The following is a 21,511-nucleotide window of genomic DNA, read 5'->3' on the forward strand; positions in this document are numbered from 1 at the left end:
CAATACTGGCACTACATCAGGTTAAGTTAGCAATGGTAATATAATATGGCATTGACATTACCTGAAGTGGATGCACTATGGGGCTCCTCAGGAATGGCTCGCTTGGTCTTGTCCGGGGAGTGTGGTGGGAGTGGAGGGGGAAGATCAGAAGGAGGTGTGGCATCTTCATCGTGACGGGTTGTTGTTATTTCTGCAGACTGGTGGGATGGTGAAGCTGGTGCTACTACGCCAACGCAGTCTGAACTGCTGACATCACTTTCTCCTAAGCTCCCTGGTGTTTGTGTTGATACAGATGAATGTGTACCAGTTTCACCTCCCCCCTGTGTGGCCACAAGAGTTGTCCTCTGCTGAACAATTGTAGTTTTGTGTTGCACAACTGTGGTGTTGCTACTGCATCCACCAGCACCCATCACAACGGGCTGGCCTCCTGTGTATTCAGATGTCACAACCACAGGTGGTACAGCTCCTTGATTAACACACACTGCTTGACCAGGGCTGACATTTGTACCTGGGGCAGGATATGCTGCAGCTGCAGTCACAGGCATGACATGAACACCAGTACCAGCCAAGTGAGCTGATGCTGAGGGAGAGATGTTAACTACTTTAGGACCATTTACAACTGCAGTTGTATGAGTAACAGGAGGGCGCACAGCTACCATTGCTTGCATCCCTCCTGTTGCTGCACCATGAGGGAGAGGGCCAACCATACCACCTGCTGCATTACCAGTTGGGGTCATACCAACTATGTGCCCACCAGAGAGCTGCAGTTGCACTGGATAAGACATACCCGTATTTGGGTCTGTCGATATAAATGTACCGTCTGCTAACTGGTTGATAACTACTCCCTGAGGAGGTGCTGAACCTACTAGGATGGCTGGTGGATTATGTACTTGTACTGGTAAATTAGGTAAAGTATTGCCTACCATCTGCACTACATTGATGGCACCTGTTCCCTGTGCAGTTGCTGCCTGCAGCATCTGACCACCACCAACTTGGCCAGCCCCTGTGGCAACTTGGGCCATCTGTCCGGCTGTTGTAACAGTTCCCATAGTACCATAAGGTGCCACTTGAGTCATGTGTGGCCCATTCATCACCATATGTTGTTGAACTTTATTACCCATGATAATAGTAGGTACTATTCCTTGCTGCTGCTGCTGCTGTTGGTGCTGAGGTGAAGACTGAGAAGACGCAGTACCTTGTGGAGTTGAGGTATTTCTTCTTCTCTTACGCCGACGTCCACCTGAAGAGCCTCCACTTGAAGGAGTATCTGATCCTGGAGTTGAGCCTGGTGTAGAATGTGGAGTAGAAGGTGTAGAACCAGCAGCAAGAGGTGTTGAGGCATTGCTAGTCCTTGCATCTTCCACTGTTTCTCCTGTAAGGCCAGTAGTAACTACCTGTGCTACCTGTAAGTGAGGAGATGATTGTGGTTGTCCCACCTGACTTTGCTGCTGCTGATGATGTGTGCCTTCAACAGCTAAAGTGGCTTGAGTAGGAACAAGTTGTTGGCCAGTCACAATAGTACCTTGTGTGAGTGAGGGAGGGCCTGCAAGCATTCCACCAGGGCTGTGAAGAATACCAGTAGATGACTGTATTATGTTGCCTCCATTCTGTATTATGACTGGTGCCTGCATTGTGGCAAAGGTGTTGACTAGTTGTACCACAGGCTGGACAGGCTGAAATTGTTGTAACTGAGGTTGTAACTGAGGCTGAATCTGGGGTTGTAACTGAGGTTGAATATGTTGCTGTAATGGTTGCATGTGTTGCTGAACCTGCACTTGAGGCATTGCAGCTTGCACTCCCACAACACTTGCCACTCCTGATGTCACATTAACCCCACCAGTTCCACCTTTTGTGTTGAAAGGTGATGAAACGACTACCATGTTGGTAGGACCATTACATCCACTCCCACTTGTCACAAACACCCCAGACTGACCTGGTCCCCCAACTAAAACAGGACCTGGTCCTCTAACCATGTTATTTGAGTTAGCTCCACCATATACAGTTACATTGGTTGACATGGGCACACTGTACATGCCAGGAGAAACTGACATAGGAACCGTAGTCTGTTGCTGAGGAAGCTGGGACTGTGGTTGTGTTGGTATTGTAGGTATGGGTGTTGGTTGCTGAAGTCCTGGGCGTACTGGACTAAGAGAGGATGGCACTGGAATACTACTAACAATACTTTGTACCATTTCCAAAGGTGACTGTGTAACTCCTCCAGTCTCTGTGCTCACACCAGGAGGTCCTGGGGTAAGAGGTTTGTTGGATAGTGCCCCTTCACTCCCATTACTATTTCCATTCATGCTAAATTGATCTGGACTGCTCTCCTCATTCTCACTGTTTCCACTTACACTCCCCATGTCTTTACACCAAGTTTCTGGTTTAATAACCTCTTTTGTATTACCCCAAGTCTCTGTAGTAACTATTTCCTTATTATTTGGTAAAGTTGCTGGAGAGGTCTTAAAATTTTCAATGGATACACTAGATTCATATTTGATTTTCATAGACTGTTCTTCCTCACTCTTACAATATACTGAGCTAACTTTGTCTTTTTGGTGAAGGCAACCAGCTTGTGATATTATAGGCATAGAGTTTGTTATCTTTGTATTTGTTGTCAGTGTAGAAGAAGAAGTATAAGTGACTGTTGTAGTGTGAATGAGGCCACTTGATTCTACCTTTGCTACTGATGCAACACCCGTGTTTGTTTCTCCTTCATTTTTTGGACTTTGTAGCTGCCTGGTTTCACTATGTGCAGTATTATTTCTACTAGTAGGACTCGTTTTAGTATTCTTTCCATCAATTTGGGATGGGCTTTGATGATTGGTAATGGATGGAGTTGCATTGCTTGTTGGAGGTGATGAAAAGGTCTGGGTACATATCCCAGAGACACTTGTGTGGGTAGACGGAGTGGGAAGGATGGTTGGAGTGGTCATGACACTATTTGTAGTGTGAGTAGCTGCTTTACTAACTCTAGCTGGTAGGGGAACATTACTTGGTAAAGGAACAACAGTTGGGGAGGTTGATATCTGTGATGATCGAGTTGCATGATTGCTTACAACAACTGTCACACCTGAATGTGGAGGCTGTTGCTGAGGCTGTAATTGTTGCTGATGAGACTGTATCTGCTGCTGCTGCTGTGACTGCAGCTGATGCTGCTGACTTTGTATTTGTTGCTGTGAAAGCTGCTGCTGCTGCTGCTGTTGTTGTGGCTGTTGCTGTTGATGTGTTTGTTGTTGCTGTAACTGTTGTTGTTGTTGTTGCTGTTGCGGGGACATTCCAGAAAGTACAGTAGCCCCTGCTGTTGCTACAGCTGCCTGAGAAAGTGGTGGTTGTGGTGCTGGTGGTCTTGGTGATACACCAGGAGCTTGAGGTGAAAACTGACCCATTCCTCCACCTGCCATTGTATTATTTAGAAGTGCTGTTTGCTGGGCCAAATACCCACTTGGGTCATCCATGAAGGATGGTCCAGAAGCTGGTGGGCCTGGCCCACTCTGGCCACTTATGGTAGGCCTAGGGTGGTCACCATGCAGATTTCTAACATCTACATTGGGGCATGCAGATACATGCTCAACAGCATTTGCACTTTTGAAGCGTTTTTTTGCCCTGCCACCTGATTTGCGACGTTTTTCTCCTTCTTCCCAGAATGGCTGTGGAGCAGAGGGTCTTTCACCAGCAGCCTGTGGTGCAGGCATAGCACCAGGAGGTAGAACACGAGGAGGCATCATGCCAGGTCCTGGCATGCGACACATTATATTGTTATTCATTAAATTGGAGGGGTGTGGTCCTACACCTCTCATTCCCTGCATCATATGTGATCCTGGACCCATCATGGCTTGAGGTGGTTGGTGTGTAAACTGTGATTGCTGAGGTTGCTGCTGAGCAGTCTGTTGGTGTTGAGGTGATGGCTGCTGCTGCTGCTGCTGCTGTTGCTGCTGAAGAGCAGCCTGACTTTGAGGCCGAAACATGGATGGATCCATGGGACGGCACATATTGGGTCTCATCATCTCTCCAAATCCTGGCCCCATGTTTGGTCTCATGGCAGGGGCCATGTTAGGGCCACCCATGGCATTCATATTCATATTCCCTTGAAACATGTGGTGAGAATTACAGCAGGTATGGGAGGTAGGTGGACATGGTTGGGTCACAGGATGCTGCTGTGTGTAGTGAGGATTACAACCCTGTGGATTTGCCATCATTCCACCCATGTTTCCATAGCCACTGCAACTCCCCATTGCAGGCATTCCGCCCATCATCCCCCATCCCTGAAAAGATTAAATAATATCAGTCAGTATAGGACACTTTAAGCTAAGATGTTTTATGCCTTTCAGAGTAAAATAACATTAATTGTACAGTATTAACACCCAGAGTTAACAGAAATTTACCAAGATTGTTGCATAATTATATTACTCTGTACATACCATACACAATATTTCATACCATACACAATATTTCATTGTAGAGCACTGTATAAAACCAAAAATGTTAGCAGTCGCATCACAACATGAAAGTTACAGTAATGATCTAAATGCAATTTCTTTGCAGTGAAGTGCCACAGGAAAAATTTAAGTTCAGCACAGCACACCACTAAGGCCATACTAGAAAACAAGCATTTACTGTTGTCCAGCACAAATTCAAGTTTAGGTACAGTACTATGAATACATGATAAAAAGAAAAAAAAGTACATTTCTACACAATTATTATGATTAATGGTCATTTATTTGGTCAGATTGATAATAGTATTAAAGAAAAATGTACTCAGTAAGAACAAAAATAAAATGGTTTAATAATTTTTTCATTCGATTAGGAAAATAATCAGTTGTTCTGTAACATTGAATGTATTAACAAAAGTTTTTATAATTAATTCTGATATCAGAAAATTATTTCTACTATATGATCTGCACCACTTGAAACCAATATTGTACAGTACATAGATATATATATACATATACTGTACAAGATTTATGAACTGTTTTTAAAATTCACCTGTTGCTGTTGGAAGCAATTTGGGTGTTGTTGTTGCTGCTGGTGGTGCTGCTGTTGCTGCTGCTGCTGTTGTAACTGCTGTTGCTGAGCATTAAACTGGGTAGGCGTGGGAGTGCGAGCCATCTGAGCTGGAGAAGGCAACCTGGGCATCTGCTGAAGGTTATGGGCTCCACAGGGCATTTGCGTTGGTGCGGTAGCCCCTCGAGCCATCTGTGCAGGTGAGGAGGTAGCTGCTACAAGGGGCATCTGTGTTGCTACCCCTGCTGCAGCAGCAGTTCCTCCTCCTCCTCCTCCTCCTCCTCCTCCTCCTCCTCCACCCCCTGCCCCTCTCCTAGGCATGTGAGAGGTGGTGGGGTTCCCTCCTGGTGTGTCAACTGCATCGTTTGCTTTCCGCTTCCTTTTCTTCCTTCCATCCTCTGTAAACAAAACAAATATTAATTCTAATGAGGAAATCTAAGACTAAAATGACAAGTAACAATTTTGTGTGTGTGTAACTGAATCACGAAAATATGAAAAGTGATGGATATATAAATAAAGACAAAATCCACAAAGGAAAGAGAAATTATGCTGTTCTGCTAGGCCTTTTAGTTCTTGTCCTTTACCTAGCTGACTGAAAGGTCTTGCAGAACTCCATCGTTTCTCTTTCCTTCGCAGTTCTTGTCTGTTTGAACATGCTATGGACTTTAGAACAACCTCATATTCTTTCTGTTCAGAGCTTAGGTTCTAAAGTAATAAAAATATCCAAAAAGTGTAAAGAAATTAAAAAACTAAAAGGGCATTGTGGCTATTACTATTTCATATGTATCTTGTAATATATATATATATATATATATATATATATATATATATATATATATATATATATATATATATATATATATATATACTATATATATATATATATATATATATATATATATATATATATATATATATATATATATATATATATATATATCTAATAAAAGGAGCCCATAAAAACACCAAAATGTAGAGAGAAAAGTACTATATTTCAGAGACTGCTGTCTCTCTCTTCAGGTATATGAATGAGAAAAGTTTACAGAAAAGGTGGTATTTATACCAAGAGATTCGTCCACAAGTAAGCCAATTTAGGTCACCCCCGCTGATAATCTTCCTTTAATCTTCTTTAGCGTTGGTTGAATGAACACTGCGTCGACGATGTCCGATGTCCAATTCCCTTTTGAGATGTTCATTACCTGCTTCTCTTTTATTAAGGCCGATTCCATCATTTGACTCTTGTACCGGCAGTTGCTGCTATAAATTACACGTGACATATTCCAGTTTATTCTATGGTTATGTTCATTCATATGGTTGAAAATAGCCGAGTTCTGTTGTCCATACCTAACTGACCGTTTGTGTTGTATTAATCTCTGGGGAAGTGATTTACCTGTAAATCCGATGTAAGATTGGTCACAGTCCTGGCATGGGATCTCATATACCCCAGAGTCTTTGGGCGATGTCTTTTGTTGGACGTTAATCAGGGATTTGGCAAAGGTATTTGGGTAGGTAAATGCAAAAGGGTTGGATTTCCCAAGGGTGTGAGTTAACTCTCTTAATCGTCTCCAGGTGGGGAATTTTTATTTTATTGTTGGGTGTGTCTCTGGTCTTGTCTTTAGGGGGTTGGTAGAAGACAAGACCAGAGACACACCCAACAATAAAATAAAAATTCCCCACCTGGAGACGATTAAGAGAGTAACTCACACCCTTGGGAAATCCAACCCTTTTGCATTTACCTACCCAAATACCTTTGCCAAATCCCTGATTAACGTCCAACAAAAGACATCGCCCAAAGACTCTGGGGTATATGAGATCCCATGCCAGGACTGTGACCAATCTTACATCGGATTTACAGGTAAATCACTTCCCCAGAGATTAATACAACACAAACGGTCAGTTAGGTATGGACAACAGAACTCGGCTATTTTCAACCATATAAATGAACATAACCATAGAATAAACTGGAATATGTCACGTGTAATTTATAGCAGCAACTGCCGGTACAAGAGTCAAATGATGGAATCGGCCTTAATAAAAGAGAAGCAGGTAATGAACATCTCAAAAGGGAATTGGACATCGGACATCGTCGACGCAGTGTTCATTCAACCAACGCTAAAGAAGATTAAAGGAAGATTATCAGCGGGGGTGACCTAAATTGGCTTACTTGTGGACGAATCTCTTGGTATAAATACCACCTTTTCTGTAAACTTTTCTCATTCATATACCTGAAGAGAGAGACAGCAGTCTCTGAAATATAGTACTTTTCTCTCTACATTTTGGTGTTTTTATGGGCTCCTTTTATTAGATGGAATTCTGTTGTTACAGAACATTTTAACAGTACCTATATATATATATATATATATATATATATATATATATATATATATATATATATATATATATATATATATATATATATATATATCTTTCGAGCTACAATGTCCTTGATATATTTTCATATATGTACCGAAGGGGAATATTTAGTTGATAATAATTTCGTCCCCTCATGGAGACGGTGGTTCGATTCCATGAGGGGACGAAATTATTATCAACTAAAAATTCTCCTTCGGTACATATATGAAAATATATCAATTCCGAGGTAGAGCGAATTAGATATTAAAGGACATTTGTAGCTCGAGTGATCTATATGAATCATGGTGATGTGATATATAATATATATATATATATATATATATATATATATATATAATATATATATATATATATTATATATATGACAGCAAAAAATCATTATAATAATCTAGCCAAAAAGTACTGAAGTTTGAAGTTTACTAACTCCAATCCACAAACAGAGAAGAAAAACTCTACAAAACTGCTACCTACTCTGTCTTCCTCTCCTGTGTATCATCATCAATGATCAATCCCTTTTCAAATCGATAATACTTGACATATATATATATATATATATATATATATATATATATATATATATATATATATTATTATTATAGATGACAGCAAAAAATCATTATAATAATCTAGCTAAAAAGTACTGAAGTTTTTGAAGTTTACTAACTCCAATCCCAAACAGAGAAGACAAATCTACTACAAAACTGATACCTACTCTGTCTTCCTCTCCTGTGTATCAGCATCAATGATCAGTCCCTTTTCAAATCGATAATACTGTGCTTTTCATTCCTCATGTAATGCTCAACAAACACTTGTCAATCCTTGAAATTAACACTTACAGATGCCTGAATGGCTCGCAAAACAGCTTTTCTGATTTTATGACGGCTAAAATGTTTAAACATACGGCAATTTTCGGCATTACCAACTGAAGGAAGGCAAGCCCAGAAGAAGAAAAAAAATTATAACAACTCTAAAATTAACTAACCGGGAACTGCTGAAAATGTTATTATCTATTGATCAATCAACACACACACATATATACGTATATATATATATATATATATATATATATATATATATATATATATAGAGAGAGAGAGAGAGAGATAGAGAGAGAGAGAGAGAGAGCATGCACTGGTTTTCATGCAATATTCACACGCAATAACTCAAAGACTGGTGGTAAGACAAAGCTATCCTGACCCCTTGACCAAGAAGGCCCATCGGAATGCGCCAAAGGAAACAGACGATGGCTCTTACTGACGAATCAATGTAACTTTCGGCCGTGACCGCCTCCCCCCCCCTCCCCCTCCTCTCCCCCCTCCCCACCAGAAACCGATGTAATTCGGCTCTTTGCAGTCGCTCGCTGCGGGAAGAGAGAAGGCTTCGGAGGAAGGGAAAGTTGGTCGCCGACAGTGGATGGGGGAAAATAGAGATTCATTTTGGTGACATTTAATTAATTCAAAAGTGTAGCAATATATTGGGAAGGCCTGATGATGACACAAGTTGAATACGCACACCCAGAGAGAGAAGAGAGAGAGAGAGAGAGAGAGAAGAGAGAGAGGGGCGGTCAGTCTGAATAACAACACAGTCGAGAAAGCGGGAGAGAAAGAGAATAAGTGCCTTTACAATCCATCAGTTTCAGAATCGATACAAAGCAGTGGCGGAAGAGTTGGTCAGTTTGAAACCATTTTTATCTTTATGAAGTAATACAGGTAAAATTTATTTGGAAAATAAGTTGAATACACAAAGAATGCAAAGGGAGAGCTATCATAATGAGTGAATATCATTATTTCATTGTTAAAGGTATAAATACGAAACGTTAGTTACATTCACAAAGACACGAGTATATATACATACATACGTATAAGCATTTTCCTATTTAGATAAAAAAGTGGTGGCTAAAAGAGTTTGAGCTTTCCGGTAATTCCCCAGAGATGAGACTGCTAAGTTCCAAGTCCTCTTCCCTTGACCCCAGATGATGGCTGTGCCAACTTAGAGCCGAATAGACTAATGGGGAAACAGGCCAGGAAGCATATTCCCGAAATATAACCGAGTACAGGGTCGCCATATCTTCAAAACTAATCACAGAATCTTCTTGAAAATAATCTCATTATGTTTCCCACACCCAAATTACCTTAAGGATACACATTTGAACTAACCTTAATTAGCCTAAACTAGGTGTATGGAAAAAAAAAACCGGGGCTGGTGCAATACTAGTACTATACATCTCGGGAATCAAACCACGGGCATTACAACTGAGCTACATTCACACCGTTCTTTCTCAATACGACTTTTCGCTTTTCGAGGTAATGGCGTCAGAAAGGTATAGGGCCTTTCGCTCTTCAGCAAGTCTAGGATTGAGATAGGTAACCCATCCCATACCGCCATGGGTACTCTCACCCATTTACACGGAGTACGACAGGCTAGGACGGAACCATTTTCATGCTAAGGTTAACTCAGCATTAGTGTATATATATCTACTTTGATGGGAATTATGAGAAGGAAGGTGGAGAGCAAAGAAGACATGACTCGCGTTAGTTTATACATAGGCGTTGGATGTCGTGATGATGTTGATGCATTACCCTAACCGAATAAAAACGGGACGTTCGTCAAAAATCATGTAACATGACAAACAGATTTAGGTGCACTACTCTCAAGAAGTTAGCTTAGAAACAACGACCTGGCAGAGGGTCCCAAATATTTTCACCCCCTCAGCTGAGGGAAAGAAACAATAAAGACATGACCCACTGCCGCTCATATGGTATTTTTAGGGTCTTTTGCTGGTTTCAGCAGCTTTTGGATCTTTTACTACGAGGGGCAATGGTCGTGCGTTCAATCCTCATCTTTAATCCGGTCCTAAGTCAGGTGTTACGACTTTGTTCTAAGACTTGGTTTATGGGATAAGTTGCAAGCACCAGGCTCCTTTAGAAGGTCATGAGAGCTGATGAGCTAATGGCGTAGGACATTTGCAAGTCACCACCCTTTTAAGTCATGACCAGACTTGGTGTTTCTTCCCTGGTCGCGGCTCTGACACGAGTCGTCACTCGTCAACTGAAAATAAACGTAGCGCTTTCTTCTCTCAAGGTATCAAATGAACACAAAACTCTGAATGGATTCCAAACGACACCACTTTCGCCATGTCTAGACTTAACAGTAGGTACGGCAATTTCAAGTGTCACCCTCCTTCAGGTATTCCGAATATGTTGGCTCTACCCAGCCATATAATGAATACTAACAGCACCAATCAATTAGGACCTCGTGTCATACTTAGCGAAGATCGAGGCAATAAAATCATGATGAAAGAGGTCAAAACAATCTCTATTCACGGTCAAGGTCAAATATAGTCCAGAAGTTTTTGATGAACAGTCTGGGGAGGACGTTTCTCGTCAAAACAAAGCGACTCTACTTTGAAAGGAAGCATCAAACCTTGTTATAAACAGTGACATATACAAAAATAAACAAGCTTATATGAAGAGGGTACACAAACTTAGCAGACGGGAAAACACAGACAAACAAGACTGTGTGTGTGCTGTAATACATATTATATATATATATATTATATATATATATATATATATTATTATATATAATATATAATGCATAGTATATATATATATATCATATATATATATATATATATATATATATATATATATATATATATATCTATATATTATATATATATATATACACACATATATAGATATATATATACTATATATATTAAATATATATATATATATATATACAACGATGATGAAGGCAGAAGTCCAATATACGAAGACCAAGGGCAGCACATATAATTTTTTTAAATAAAAAGGAGCGTCACTACATAACATTATAAAGATGAAAATACATTACTTAAAAAAAAAAACTTGAAACAAACCTAGCCAGTACATGGTAAAAAATAGTAACTAAACATAAAAAGGTAAAACTGGTGGGAAGTAAACTGTGATTTTTCAGCTGTTCTGTTCACTTCCCACCAGTTCTCCCTTTTTATGTTTAGTCGCTTTTTAAGAAATGTAATTTCATCTTTACAATTTTATGTAGTGACCTTCCTTTTCACTAAACAAAATCATATGCAGCCTTGAAAATCCGTCGGCCACAATAAATGCTGTAGATTGTTCGTGTGCCTTCCATCGGCCTTAGCTCTCTCTCTCTCTCTCTCTCTCTCTCTCTCTCTCTCTCTCTCTCTCTCTCTCTCTATAAATATATACATACATACATACATACATATATTGGAATATGTTACTCTCACTAGGTTCACATGCATTTTTAAAGGGCACGGCTACCACACAAGGCCGCATGGAAAATTTTGAACTCGAACCAACGCAAGGTAATAATAGTGGAGTACTGAGGTAATACTTAGGCTCTTTGCTGCGAGTAAGTTGGCTAAGTGGTACCACATTCTTGCTACAAAGCGCGAGTTGGAATCTCACCACGGAAGGAAAGGACAGCTTCATTCATTTCCAATCTAGATTCAAGGCTTAATATTATTTATATATTATATATATATATATATATATATATAGATATATATATATATAAATATATATATATATATATATATATATATATATATAAACAAGCGAATACCACAGGAAAATGATAGGTAGAAATCCAAGCGCTTTCGTCTATACTTGAAAATGTCTTAGTAAAGACGACAGCGCTTGAATTTCTGCCTATCATTTTTCTGTGGTATTCGCTTATTTGATGAAGTCACGTGTATCTACTCGCGATTGTATATGTATAGTATATATATATATATATATATATATATATATATATATATATATATATATATAAATTACAAAATGGTATTTATCCAGAAGGGAAAAAAGCCCAGGGCGCGTAGCTCTGTAGGCGTTTTCGACGAGCAAAGAGGAGCTTGAAGCGGAGCTTAATAGCACAGTAGAAACTTGCCTGTCGGCTTCATCCAGTAAGGTGTTCTCACCCCTTTAAGAAGAAAAACTCAAGTCAATAGTCGCCGCTCGACAGACTTCCAAAAGGGCCGCACAACAGGACCCTCCTCCTTTCTCCCCAACCCCCTTTTCTTCTCTCCTCTTCTTCCTCCTCCTTCTCCATCGCCAACTTCCTCCCCCTTCCCTATCCTTCTCTACTCTTCTTTCCAAATGAAAGGGTTGGGGGGGGGGGGTGAAAGGAGGGGGTAAGTTAATTAGGGAGGGGATACAACGAACTCGTTCGGAGTTGTTCCACTTCTAAAATTCGAAAGGACGACGTTGGTAACAATCACGATGATTTCAGCGGCGAGATTAGATTATTCAACCTGATCTGGCGAGGTTCCATTGAAAACAAGACCGCCTGATGATGACAATATTCGGTTTAACAGCATATTAACGACTGGCTGGGCACGAAAATTATACAATTATACAATTTACCTCTACAAACACTGTATTGTATTCCCAATGGTTCTATTTTTGGTTCGCTTCCAGATTAATTATCAAACCATTTCCATACAATTCTAGAGAAAACGAAAACGTTAAGCATTTCCTCATATAGAAAATGGAACTCTGAAAGTTTACAAATATTTATTTAAAATATAATAAATTGAATCTCAAGTGACGTGTAGTGATCACCCACCAGAACAACAATACGAGTACCGCTCTTTCTTCCCAGTTTTTGTTCAGGGAGGAAACGGTCTACTCGCAGTTAACATAAAGACGAGGAAATTTCATCACTGTACAAGAGAGCCCAATTTTCTCTGGCCACAATGACACGTGTATATCATACATTACAGGAACATCTGGTTAACAAATAAATCGGGGCATAAATCCAAAGATAGATTTCTATTCTTGAACACAACTTGCAAACTGCGGTTAAATGTCACCGATAGCTACAAGAACTGCAGTTGATGATTTGAACTGCACTACCTAATATTTCTTGTGGACTAAACGTTCGCAGTGAAGTCGGCAACTCTATGAGAAACGGTAATTGCATTTTTTTTTTTTAAATCATAGACTTCCCAAGTTGAAGCTCAACAACAGACATTTTTCCTCGTTTGGTAGTTCAACTAAACTGGTCTTGTGCCAGCACGAACTCTGGCAACGTGAACAGCCGGTATGGTATTGCATGCGAAAACACTGGACATTTACTACCGTATGAGAGACATTTAGTCCCACCCTGTGGTAAGGGTGTAAGAATACTATACCGTACGTCCTGCGTGTCGTAAAAGGCGACTAAAAGGACAGCTGCTGCCTTTCAGTCTTACTTTTTAAGTAAAAGGCTAGGTCCACCGCCAATAACTGTGGAAACTGCTGCCTTGCAGGTGGACTTTTTAGTCAAAAGCCAGGCCCACCGCCAATACTGGTTGATGCCAGCAAGGGCATGAGGTCGTGAAAACCCCTTTGCCAAATAATAAAACAGGCCGCCTGATGTTGTAAGGAAAGGGGCATCAGGCAACCAACCCCTTAGTGTAGGGATAACGGTAGGAAAGAAGAAGAGAGACATGGGCGAATTGAGTAGCCAGTCAGAATCTGCACATTCTGCTGCTTTTTAAAAAGACCTTCATTCTGGTCACATCATAACCTCTTCACAAGGAAATATTAATTTGGGGGATAATCAGACGACAGTTCTCCGTTATGGATTACTCTTAGGTCATTGAAAAGGAAGAAAGCAAGGCCATGTTACTCACCAACTACAAGACTTATCTTCTCTGTACAGAGTTTTTTTAAATTTCATCATCAAGAAGAGCCTCAGTGGCCATGAAAAGAAAAGGCGCGATGCCGCGGATTTTGATTTATCTCTATTCTTGCCTCATTTCGCACTATTGGCACCATTCTAACTCAAGTAGGCTCACTGGATCTGTTCTATTTACCCAAACAAGCGAAGCTGCAGGTTTCGAAGTCTTCCATAGCTACAATTCAGGGGACACTTTTCCCCTCTCTTCTGGGGATGTTCTTTCAACTTTCAAATCAGCCCACTCTAGTCATTCACTCACTACCACAAGTACGATTCAATTCATCTTCTTCAAAAATAGCAACTATGGGATATTTTGTTATCAATAAACTTACAACACTAATGTAAGCATTATATAATGGTATAAACTTGATGATTTTTTCTATTTTTCATGGTTTAGATATTCATTCATTATGTCCCTGTTCTTATAATATATATACATACATACATACATACATACAAAAATGATTATGCGAATGTAACTTGCCTGAGGAGCTTAAGTAGTTTAAAAGCCTACTATGAGATTCAGGGTCTCTGTAACACGGTTTTTTGGATTTTGCTCCTTGTCAAAGCATCGGATGTAGCTGAAAGTTGACATATGTATATTTTACAACCACACATAAATTTTGTCAGCATTATCAATAACCTAAACCCGATAGTTTTAATTTTTATAGAGTAAAAATTATCTAGCCGACGCCATGGCCAATGATTACGAGCCAAGAGTCGAAAAACATTCATTACGTAAGCAAGGTAAACAAACACCTTTGACGAAATGTTGCCCCGCCCATCCACCAGACAGAAACTCCATCGGTTCTGAAACCCAAAGACTTTATGAATGGCGGAACAATACATAGATGTGGGTGGGGTATCAGTGCTAGCGTAGTAATACTACTATAGCAGTAGTGCCGCAACAGTATAGCAGTAATATACATGAATTAAACGTTTAGGCCAACTGCTGGGATCCTTGAGGATCATTTAGCACTTCTTACAACTACTCGAGAAATTAGTTTTTATAGCCAGAAGTTAAATTTTCTAATCCAACAATGCCCATGGTAGCCTTCAGTGTTATCCTGAATTATAACGAGGCGAAAGTGGGTCTAGCCTCATGAAGTCATCATTCTGACGATAATTATTGGTGAAGGTTTAAAGCCAATATACGGTACCGGCTATTTTTTTTTTTCAGTAAATAGGTAGATAGCCAATAAATAGAAATTGCTTGACATTGGATATAGCAGTTATCAAATCAAGCTTGTCTACTATGTTTTTGAAAATTACCAATTATTCCCTACATCTTGTCAATCTGATTGTGACCTATAAAGTAGACTGTAATTTCTTAGGAAACCTATTTTGGGAGTTACACTAATAATCGAAGTGTTTTTGTATTTATTAACATATTTTGTTGGTTTGTTCATTATGACAATTATCAGTGAAGAGGTTCCAGAGTTCATAAAGGTGTACTGCTTTGCTTGTATTTAAATTTGTATGTCATTGTTGCCAGAGGTATAGCCTTTGTTACGTATAGCCAATCATCCATCGAGAAAGAGGGAAGAAATGCTGTCATAAGTTACGTAACGAGTGCGTTCGAAACCTTTTCTCTGAGTAAGTTGGCCCGTCTTCAAAAAAAAGTCGCTTTTACATTGTAAGTACCAAATTTATTCAACCTACGTAATGCAGAATACAGTCAAAATTTATGTGTAGATATAATATGTATTCTGAATAAGCGTTATATTTAAGAAATGCATAGATAAAAAGTTATTGCGAAAAAACCGTGTTACAGAGGCCCTGAATCTCTTAGTAGTGTCCTTGCTTGTCCAGTCTTAACCGAAAGCTGTTCAAGGGAAATCGAAGTAACCAAAAACACTCAAAAGCATAAAGACCCAAACCCTGTAAGTTACAGTTTAGAAAAAAGTCCTTCCGCTAAACACAAACCATTTCTTCACAGCCCTTCTCCGTTTGATTTTTCCTGGAGGCGCTGGCTATTGGTTAAGGTACTTCAAATCACTCCGCTCTTGGCCCCAAATTTACTCCTTGATTTCTCTGCTTATGAACCGGTATACATCTGCTCACTATGAGAATGCCTTACTAAATTAGTACCACTTTGAATTATAACAAGAATAATATTAATGTCAGTTTCAATTTCCATAACATCACACATTGTACGCTACCCCCAATGACTGCAAAAAGAAATGTTTAAAACGTACTTTTCTCTACCTCCACAGAATCTAAAGTGATTTTATTGGAACGAACTGTTTGTGAAAAGACGCCTCTCCTTTGTGGGGAAGGATTTCTGCTGAAATCTTGACACACCATATAGGCATGTAGTGCAATGGCCTTCTGCAGAATTTTTCCACATTATACTTTTGACGGCCTGATATTTCGAATAGTAATAAAATAAAAGCCTACCTCAGTATAAATATTCAAATGGACCATACCAGCTGGCTTGAATTGGAATGATTGTACCGTCAGTTCCTGGTTCCTGGTTCTTAGGCGCTCACTCCACAAACACAGTTGCGGGCACACTACACTATGAGGTGCAAAGCTTTATTTACTTTTACCCAAACTCCCTTTCATTTCTTCTTCTTTAAAGTGAGGCAGAGCCGTGTTACTTAGCTTTGACATCCATCGCTTTCCAGGTTAAGAACATTCTTAATTTTGAGGGATATCCTTAAATATAGTCAGTAAATCACTGACATGATGAGGATAATCTTCTTCTCCCTCTTTTCTCCGCAGACTAACTTCTTGTAAGCCACTGACGTAACCCTTGGAACTGAGCGACAAAACTCTTTAAAAGTTCAGGTTGAGAAACCCTACCCTGTGGTGTCAGCACCTGGCCATCCACTCAAACTCCATGATTAAAAACCGTTAACTTCTTGGTTTCTTTTTGCTGTTGTACTTATAAATCAGTTTCCCTTTGCTTTGAACATCTAAGGAAGGCAATCAATGTCCTATAGTTTGAGCACTTCACCTTTTCAACTTGACTTCTGTTACAAAAACTCTAAACCTCTTGGACTTTAGCCTCATGAAATTAAACAAGAAATATAACGAAACGATGCAGTACAACTAGAGGGGGGAAAATCCTCGAGAGTTTTCCTCTACTACTGCCTGGCCCCTTTCAGAAGATGAGGAAATGACTCTATGAATCACAGACATCTGCAACTACTGTGGTTACATACACATAAGGACTTTCTCACATTCTCAACGTTACCTCGAAAAACTAAACGACGTTCTAGAACCCGATGTCCAGTCTTGACATCAAAGCGCCTGAGCCTTCACGAAGTCTGCCATCGGTCCCTTCAGCTCTGCCCAGGACGGGGAAAAGCAGTCGCCGTGTGGCCTCAATTTCCAATACTTTTTCGTGCAAACGAACACCCGAGTACATTTGTTTGCCATGCAAACAAAGAGCGGGAGCAGTTCCCTTACATGTTCAACAAAATAAATTCTCTGATAAGGTTAATGACCGACAGAACTGTGTTGGTTTAACACCAGGAGCACTATGTTAGAAGGGCTGAACAGGGGAGAGGAAATTGGGAATTTCTCGTCCATTTCAGACCTCGTCATTCGGGAGGCATAATTCGAACGTTTTTATCTGATATCTGTCAAAAGTATATACGCGCTATTTTCCTTATCATGTTATTATTTGCCCATTGCACACACATTCAAAAATAGAGCAAAGACATTGAAATTGCAAAGCAAGCATTCCTAAATAGAAAATACAAATGTGAAAAGCGAAAGACAAGAAAGAGAAGAACAAACGAATCAATGAAGACATAATCAGCAGAATAGGACCAAAGACTTAAGTAACGACGAAAGGGACTAATCCCAGCATGACTAAGTTTTCAGAGAGAACACACTTTCGAATTCCTGAATAATTCCCCAGATACAACAGTTATTTACAACGATATACTTTAATTCAATTAAGGTCATTAGACTGTCAACATCAAAATTTATAGCTGAAAGATATTGCTGTTGTTGATGCTACGACTATTCAATCAGCTGTAAATGAAATTTCATGAAGACAAATATATTCTAACTTTTACGATTTAAAAATATAATTTCCGATACCTGCAATAAATAAAAGATTCTTTTTTTCGCAATTAATCGAACCCCCTCCCCCGTTCTTTTAAAATTTCAATCTGGGTATAATCCACAGTATCATCATCGCCTCTAACGCCGACACTCTTGTCTTTGGAGGAACAAATTGACTGTTACGTACATGTACATATATTTAAAGACAAAACTGTACAGGGGAACCGAACATTTTGAGACTCATGCTAATGAGAGTAATTTTTTATTCTTGTCTTTCATTTGCTTTTACTTCAACGAACCCCTCCCCCTCCCCCAACCCCCTTTCATCTCCTACTCCCCCTCTCATAATTTCCGTCTGGTTCTTCCAACACTTACGTCTGCACCTTTGCGAACCCAGCTGACTCTTATCACGTCATATTCTCCCCTGGCGCCTGGGTGGAAAGGACGTGTCCAAGGGACCTCCGTTTTCCTGGCCCTATTATTTCATCTACCACATATGGAACTTGCGTGATATCTCCTTAAGTACCGTTTTCACTCTTATCCGCCACCTGACTCTTCAAGATTCTTCTCAATGCGTTATTCTCATGTCACCCATATCTTTTATAAAACAGTTTCATAGTTCACGTCCGTATCACATAACTGATCATGCTAGACGCGTATAATCTTACTTTTGTCTTCAATTTCAGTCTATTTCATTTCCAAATCTTAGGATCGTTTTATGTTATTAAGAGAGAGAGAGAGAGAGAGAGAGAGAGAGAGAGAGAGAGAGAGAGAGAGAGAATTTACATTTTATCAATAAATGTTAATATAACGTACATTCATTATCAGAAAATAAAAGGATGTATCGAGAGATAGCGAGACCTGATGGATGAATAAGTTGATGCGCTTCAAAACAGCGTAGCTCCTCCATTCAAATACTTGGTCACTGTTTGTAAAAGTTTGAATCTGTCTCTATGACTCATTCAATCGATCACCGTCATTCCCTCAGCACCGAGAGGCCTAAGCCAAGTGAAAAATGATAAACCGAATATCTACCGGTTAGGCGAATTATTTAGTCCTTTGATAGAGGGAACTATTTTTCTGATTTATCATTATAGTCTGATAGGACTGGCAACCCAAAGTCTTTATCCAGTCCAAGCCCCAAGGACGCAAGACAATAAGGGCAAGAAGATTGTATTTTGTTTGTTTGTATGGTGTTTTTACGTTGCATGGAACCAGTGGTTATTCAGCAACGGGACCAACGTCCGAACCACGTCGAGAGTGAACTTCTATCACCAGTAATACACATCTCTAACCCCTCAGTGGAATGTCCAAGAAAAAAAAAGTGGGACGGAAGAGTTTAAAACAAGGAACACAGAAGCAGAGAGCGAATTCCAAAATTACGTTTTACCCAGTGCACCAATTAAATCAAAACTATGGACGAAAGTGATGGTTAGGAATGTTGCTGCTGCCCAGGGTTGCCGATGTCTGCGCTGGTTCCCCACTTATGAAAGTCGTGTGCGGTGCCAAATGGCGTTTCATGTATTATTCATGACTTATTCCATTACTCACCAAAAAACAAATAACTATTAATTTAATTTGCCTACATGATAACGGAGCTTCAACACGCTATTAATTGTTCGCTGGAGCAATAAAATGTAAATGGTTCAGTTCCCATTTACATCTATCTTGCTTTTATTGTCCGCAACCATTTTTGAGTCATTAGTTGCAAACGCCCGCGGTTCTTATTATTATTATTATGATTATTATTAATATTATTATCATTCATCTAAACCTACTATTATTATTATTCTTATTATTATATTATTATCATTCATCATCTAAACCTATTATTATTATTATTAAAAGTATTCATATCTACTAGACCCTCTATCTACTACACACTGCTGTAACGCACTTATATATATATATATATATATATATATATATATATATATATATATATATATAAAATCAGCCATGTTTATTACCATTATTATTGTTGTAGCTTTTATAGTCGTTGTTGCTGATTATAATTTCATCAAAACCTATTTCTTATTTCTATTATACAAGTGATTTTGTGTTAATTATTTCTCCATACATCATATTTATACATTCCACGTGCCATTTACAGAATTTCTTAATACTTACACAGTTTAATACCAACTGCTTTCAAACTGAAGACTGGTGTAAGGGCCCAACATTAAACATGACATTAAAAAAACAAAGTATACCAAAGTAAGTATAATACGATGACTTATGCCTTGACCTTCCAAAGAAGCCGGGACACCCCAATAACCTACACATCTAAGCTCTATATATTAGCGCTGGGGTTATCAAACCTTTTCCAATCAATTTCCCCTTTTGAGTTATAGGATGTTCGCACACTCACTCACCTCACTAGGAATCCTGAATGACTAAACTCAAATGTTGAGGCCTATTATTATTATTATTATTATTATTATTATTATTATTATTATTATTTTATTATTATTATTATTATTATTTCTTTTTTTTATCACAGTCCTCCAATTCGACTGGGTGGTATTTATAGTGTGGGGTTCCGGGTTGCATCCTGCCTCCTTAGGAGTCCATCGCTTATCTTACTATGTGCGCCGTTTCTAGGATCACACTCTTCTGCATGAGTCCTGGAGCTACTTCGGCCTCTAGTTTTTCCTCTATTATTATTATTATTATTGTTATTATTATTATTATTATTATTATTATTATTATTATTATTATTATTATATTCAAAAGATGAACACTATTCTTATAGGACAAGGCCACCAAAGGGTTAATTGACTTGAAATTCAGGCTTCCAAAGAATATTATGGTGTTCATTAGGAAGTAAGAGAAGGTAGAGGGAAATGCAGAAAGAGAGATTATACAAGCCACATAAACATGGTTGGAATTGTCATCATTATTCATGTAGCCGATGACTGTCATCATCATTTTCTCTTCCTCAGTCTCAGCGGATTTTATGAAAACATATCATCGTCAGTCATTTCAGATCCATCGAGGATTCCTGTAGGGAATCCCAGGATGACATTTTCTGAGAAAATGTTAATAAGATCCATTTCACTGAGGGCTGCTAATAGAACGACAGAAAAAGGACAAAGCCCGCAAACACGGCCATCAAATATGGTCACAGATATTATCGTTCCATTATTCATAATGTACAACATGCCTTAATACACAAAGATCCAAATAATTAGTAACTTTCTAAAGATGAAATTTGAGGAGAAAGCCCAGACCGAGGGATCCAGTATTAATACAACCAAGGATAAACAAGGCATGATCCAACCTCCAGCTTACTCGGGACACGTGCAAGATTTCCCCCCACGTACACGTTGTAAACATTAAATTCCTAACTTAACGTGAAGTGGTCTTCGTAATTAACACTCAAACTTGGTACTACTCAGGAGTAACAATAAGGATC

At 39.2% G+C, this 21,511-nt stretch overlaps 1 protein-coding gene across 5 annotated transcripts in view; it reads right to left on the reverse strand.

The window, feature by feature from the left end:
- LOC135225234 (mucin-2-like) overlaps positions 1-21,511 on the reverse strand; it is a 562,221-nt gene that overhangs the window by 11,647 nt on the left and 529,063 nt on the right. For all 5 annotated transcript variants that reach the window (XR_010316937.1, XM_064264563.1, XM_064264561.1 and 2 more), the window contains 2 exons: positions 4,984-5,399; positions 62-4,262 (listed from right to left, as the gene is read on the reverse strand). Coding sequence is in view for 4 of the 5 variants with exons in the window: in XM_064264563.1 (XP_064120633.1) it covers positions 62-4,262; positions 4,984-5,399 (4,617 nt within the window). In the remaining variant the exon portion in view is untranslated. The remainder of the gene's footprint in view (positions 1-61; positions 4,263-4,983; positions 5,400-21,511) is intronic.

This window comes from Macrobrachium nipponense, chromosome 13, assembly GCF_015104395.2.
Source record: "Macrobrachium nipponense isolate FS-2020 chromosome 13, ASM1510439v2, whole genome shotgun sequence".
Classification (NCBI taxonomy): Eukaryota; Metazoa; Arthropoda; class Malacostraca; order Decapoda; family Palaemonidae; genus Macrobrachium; species Macrobrachium nipponense.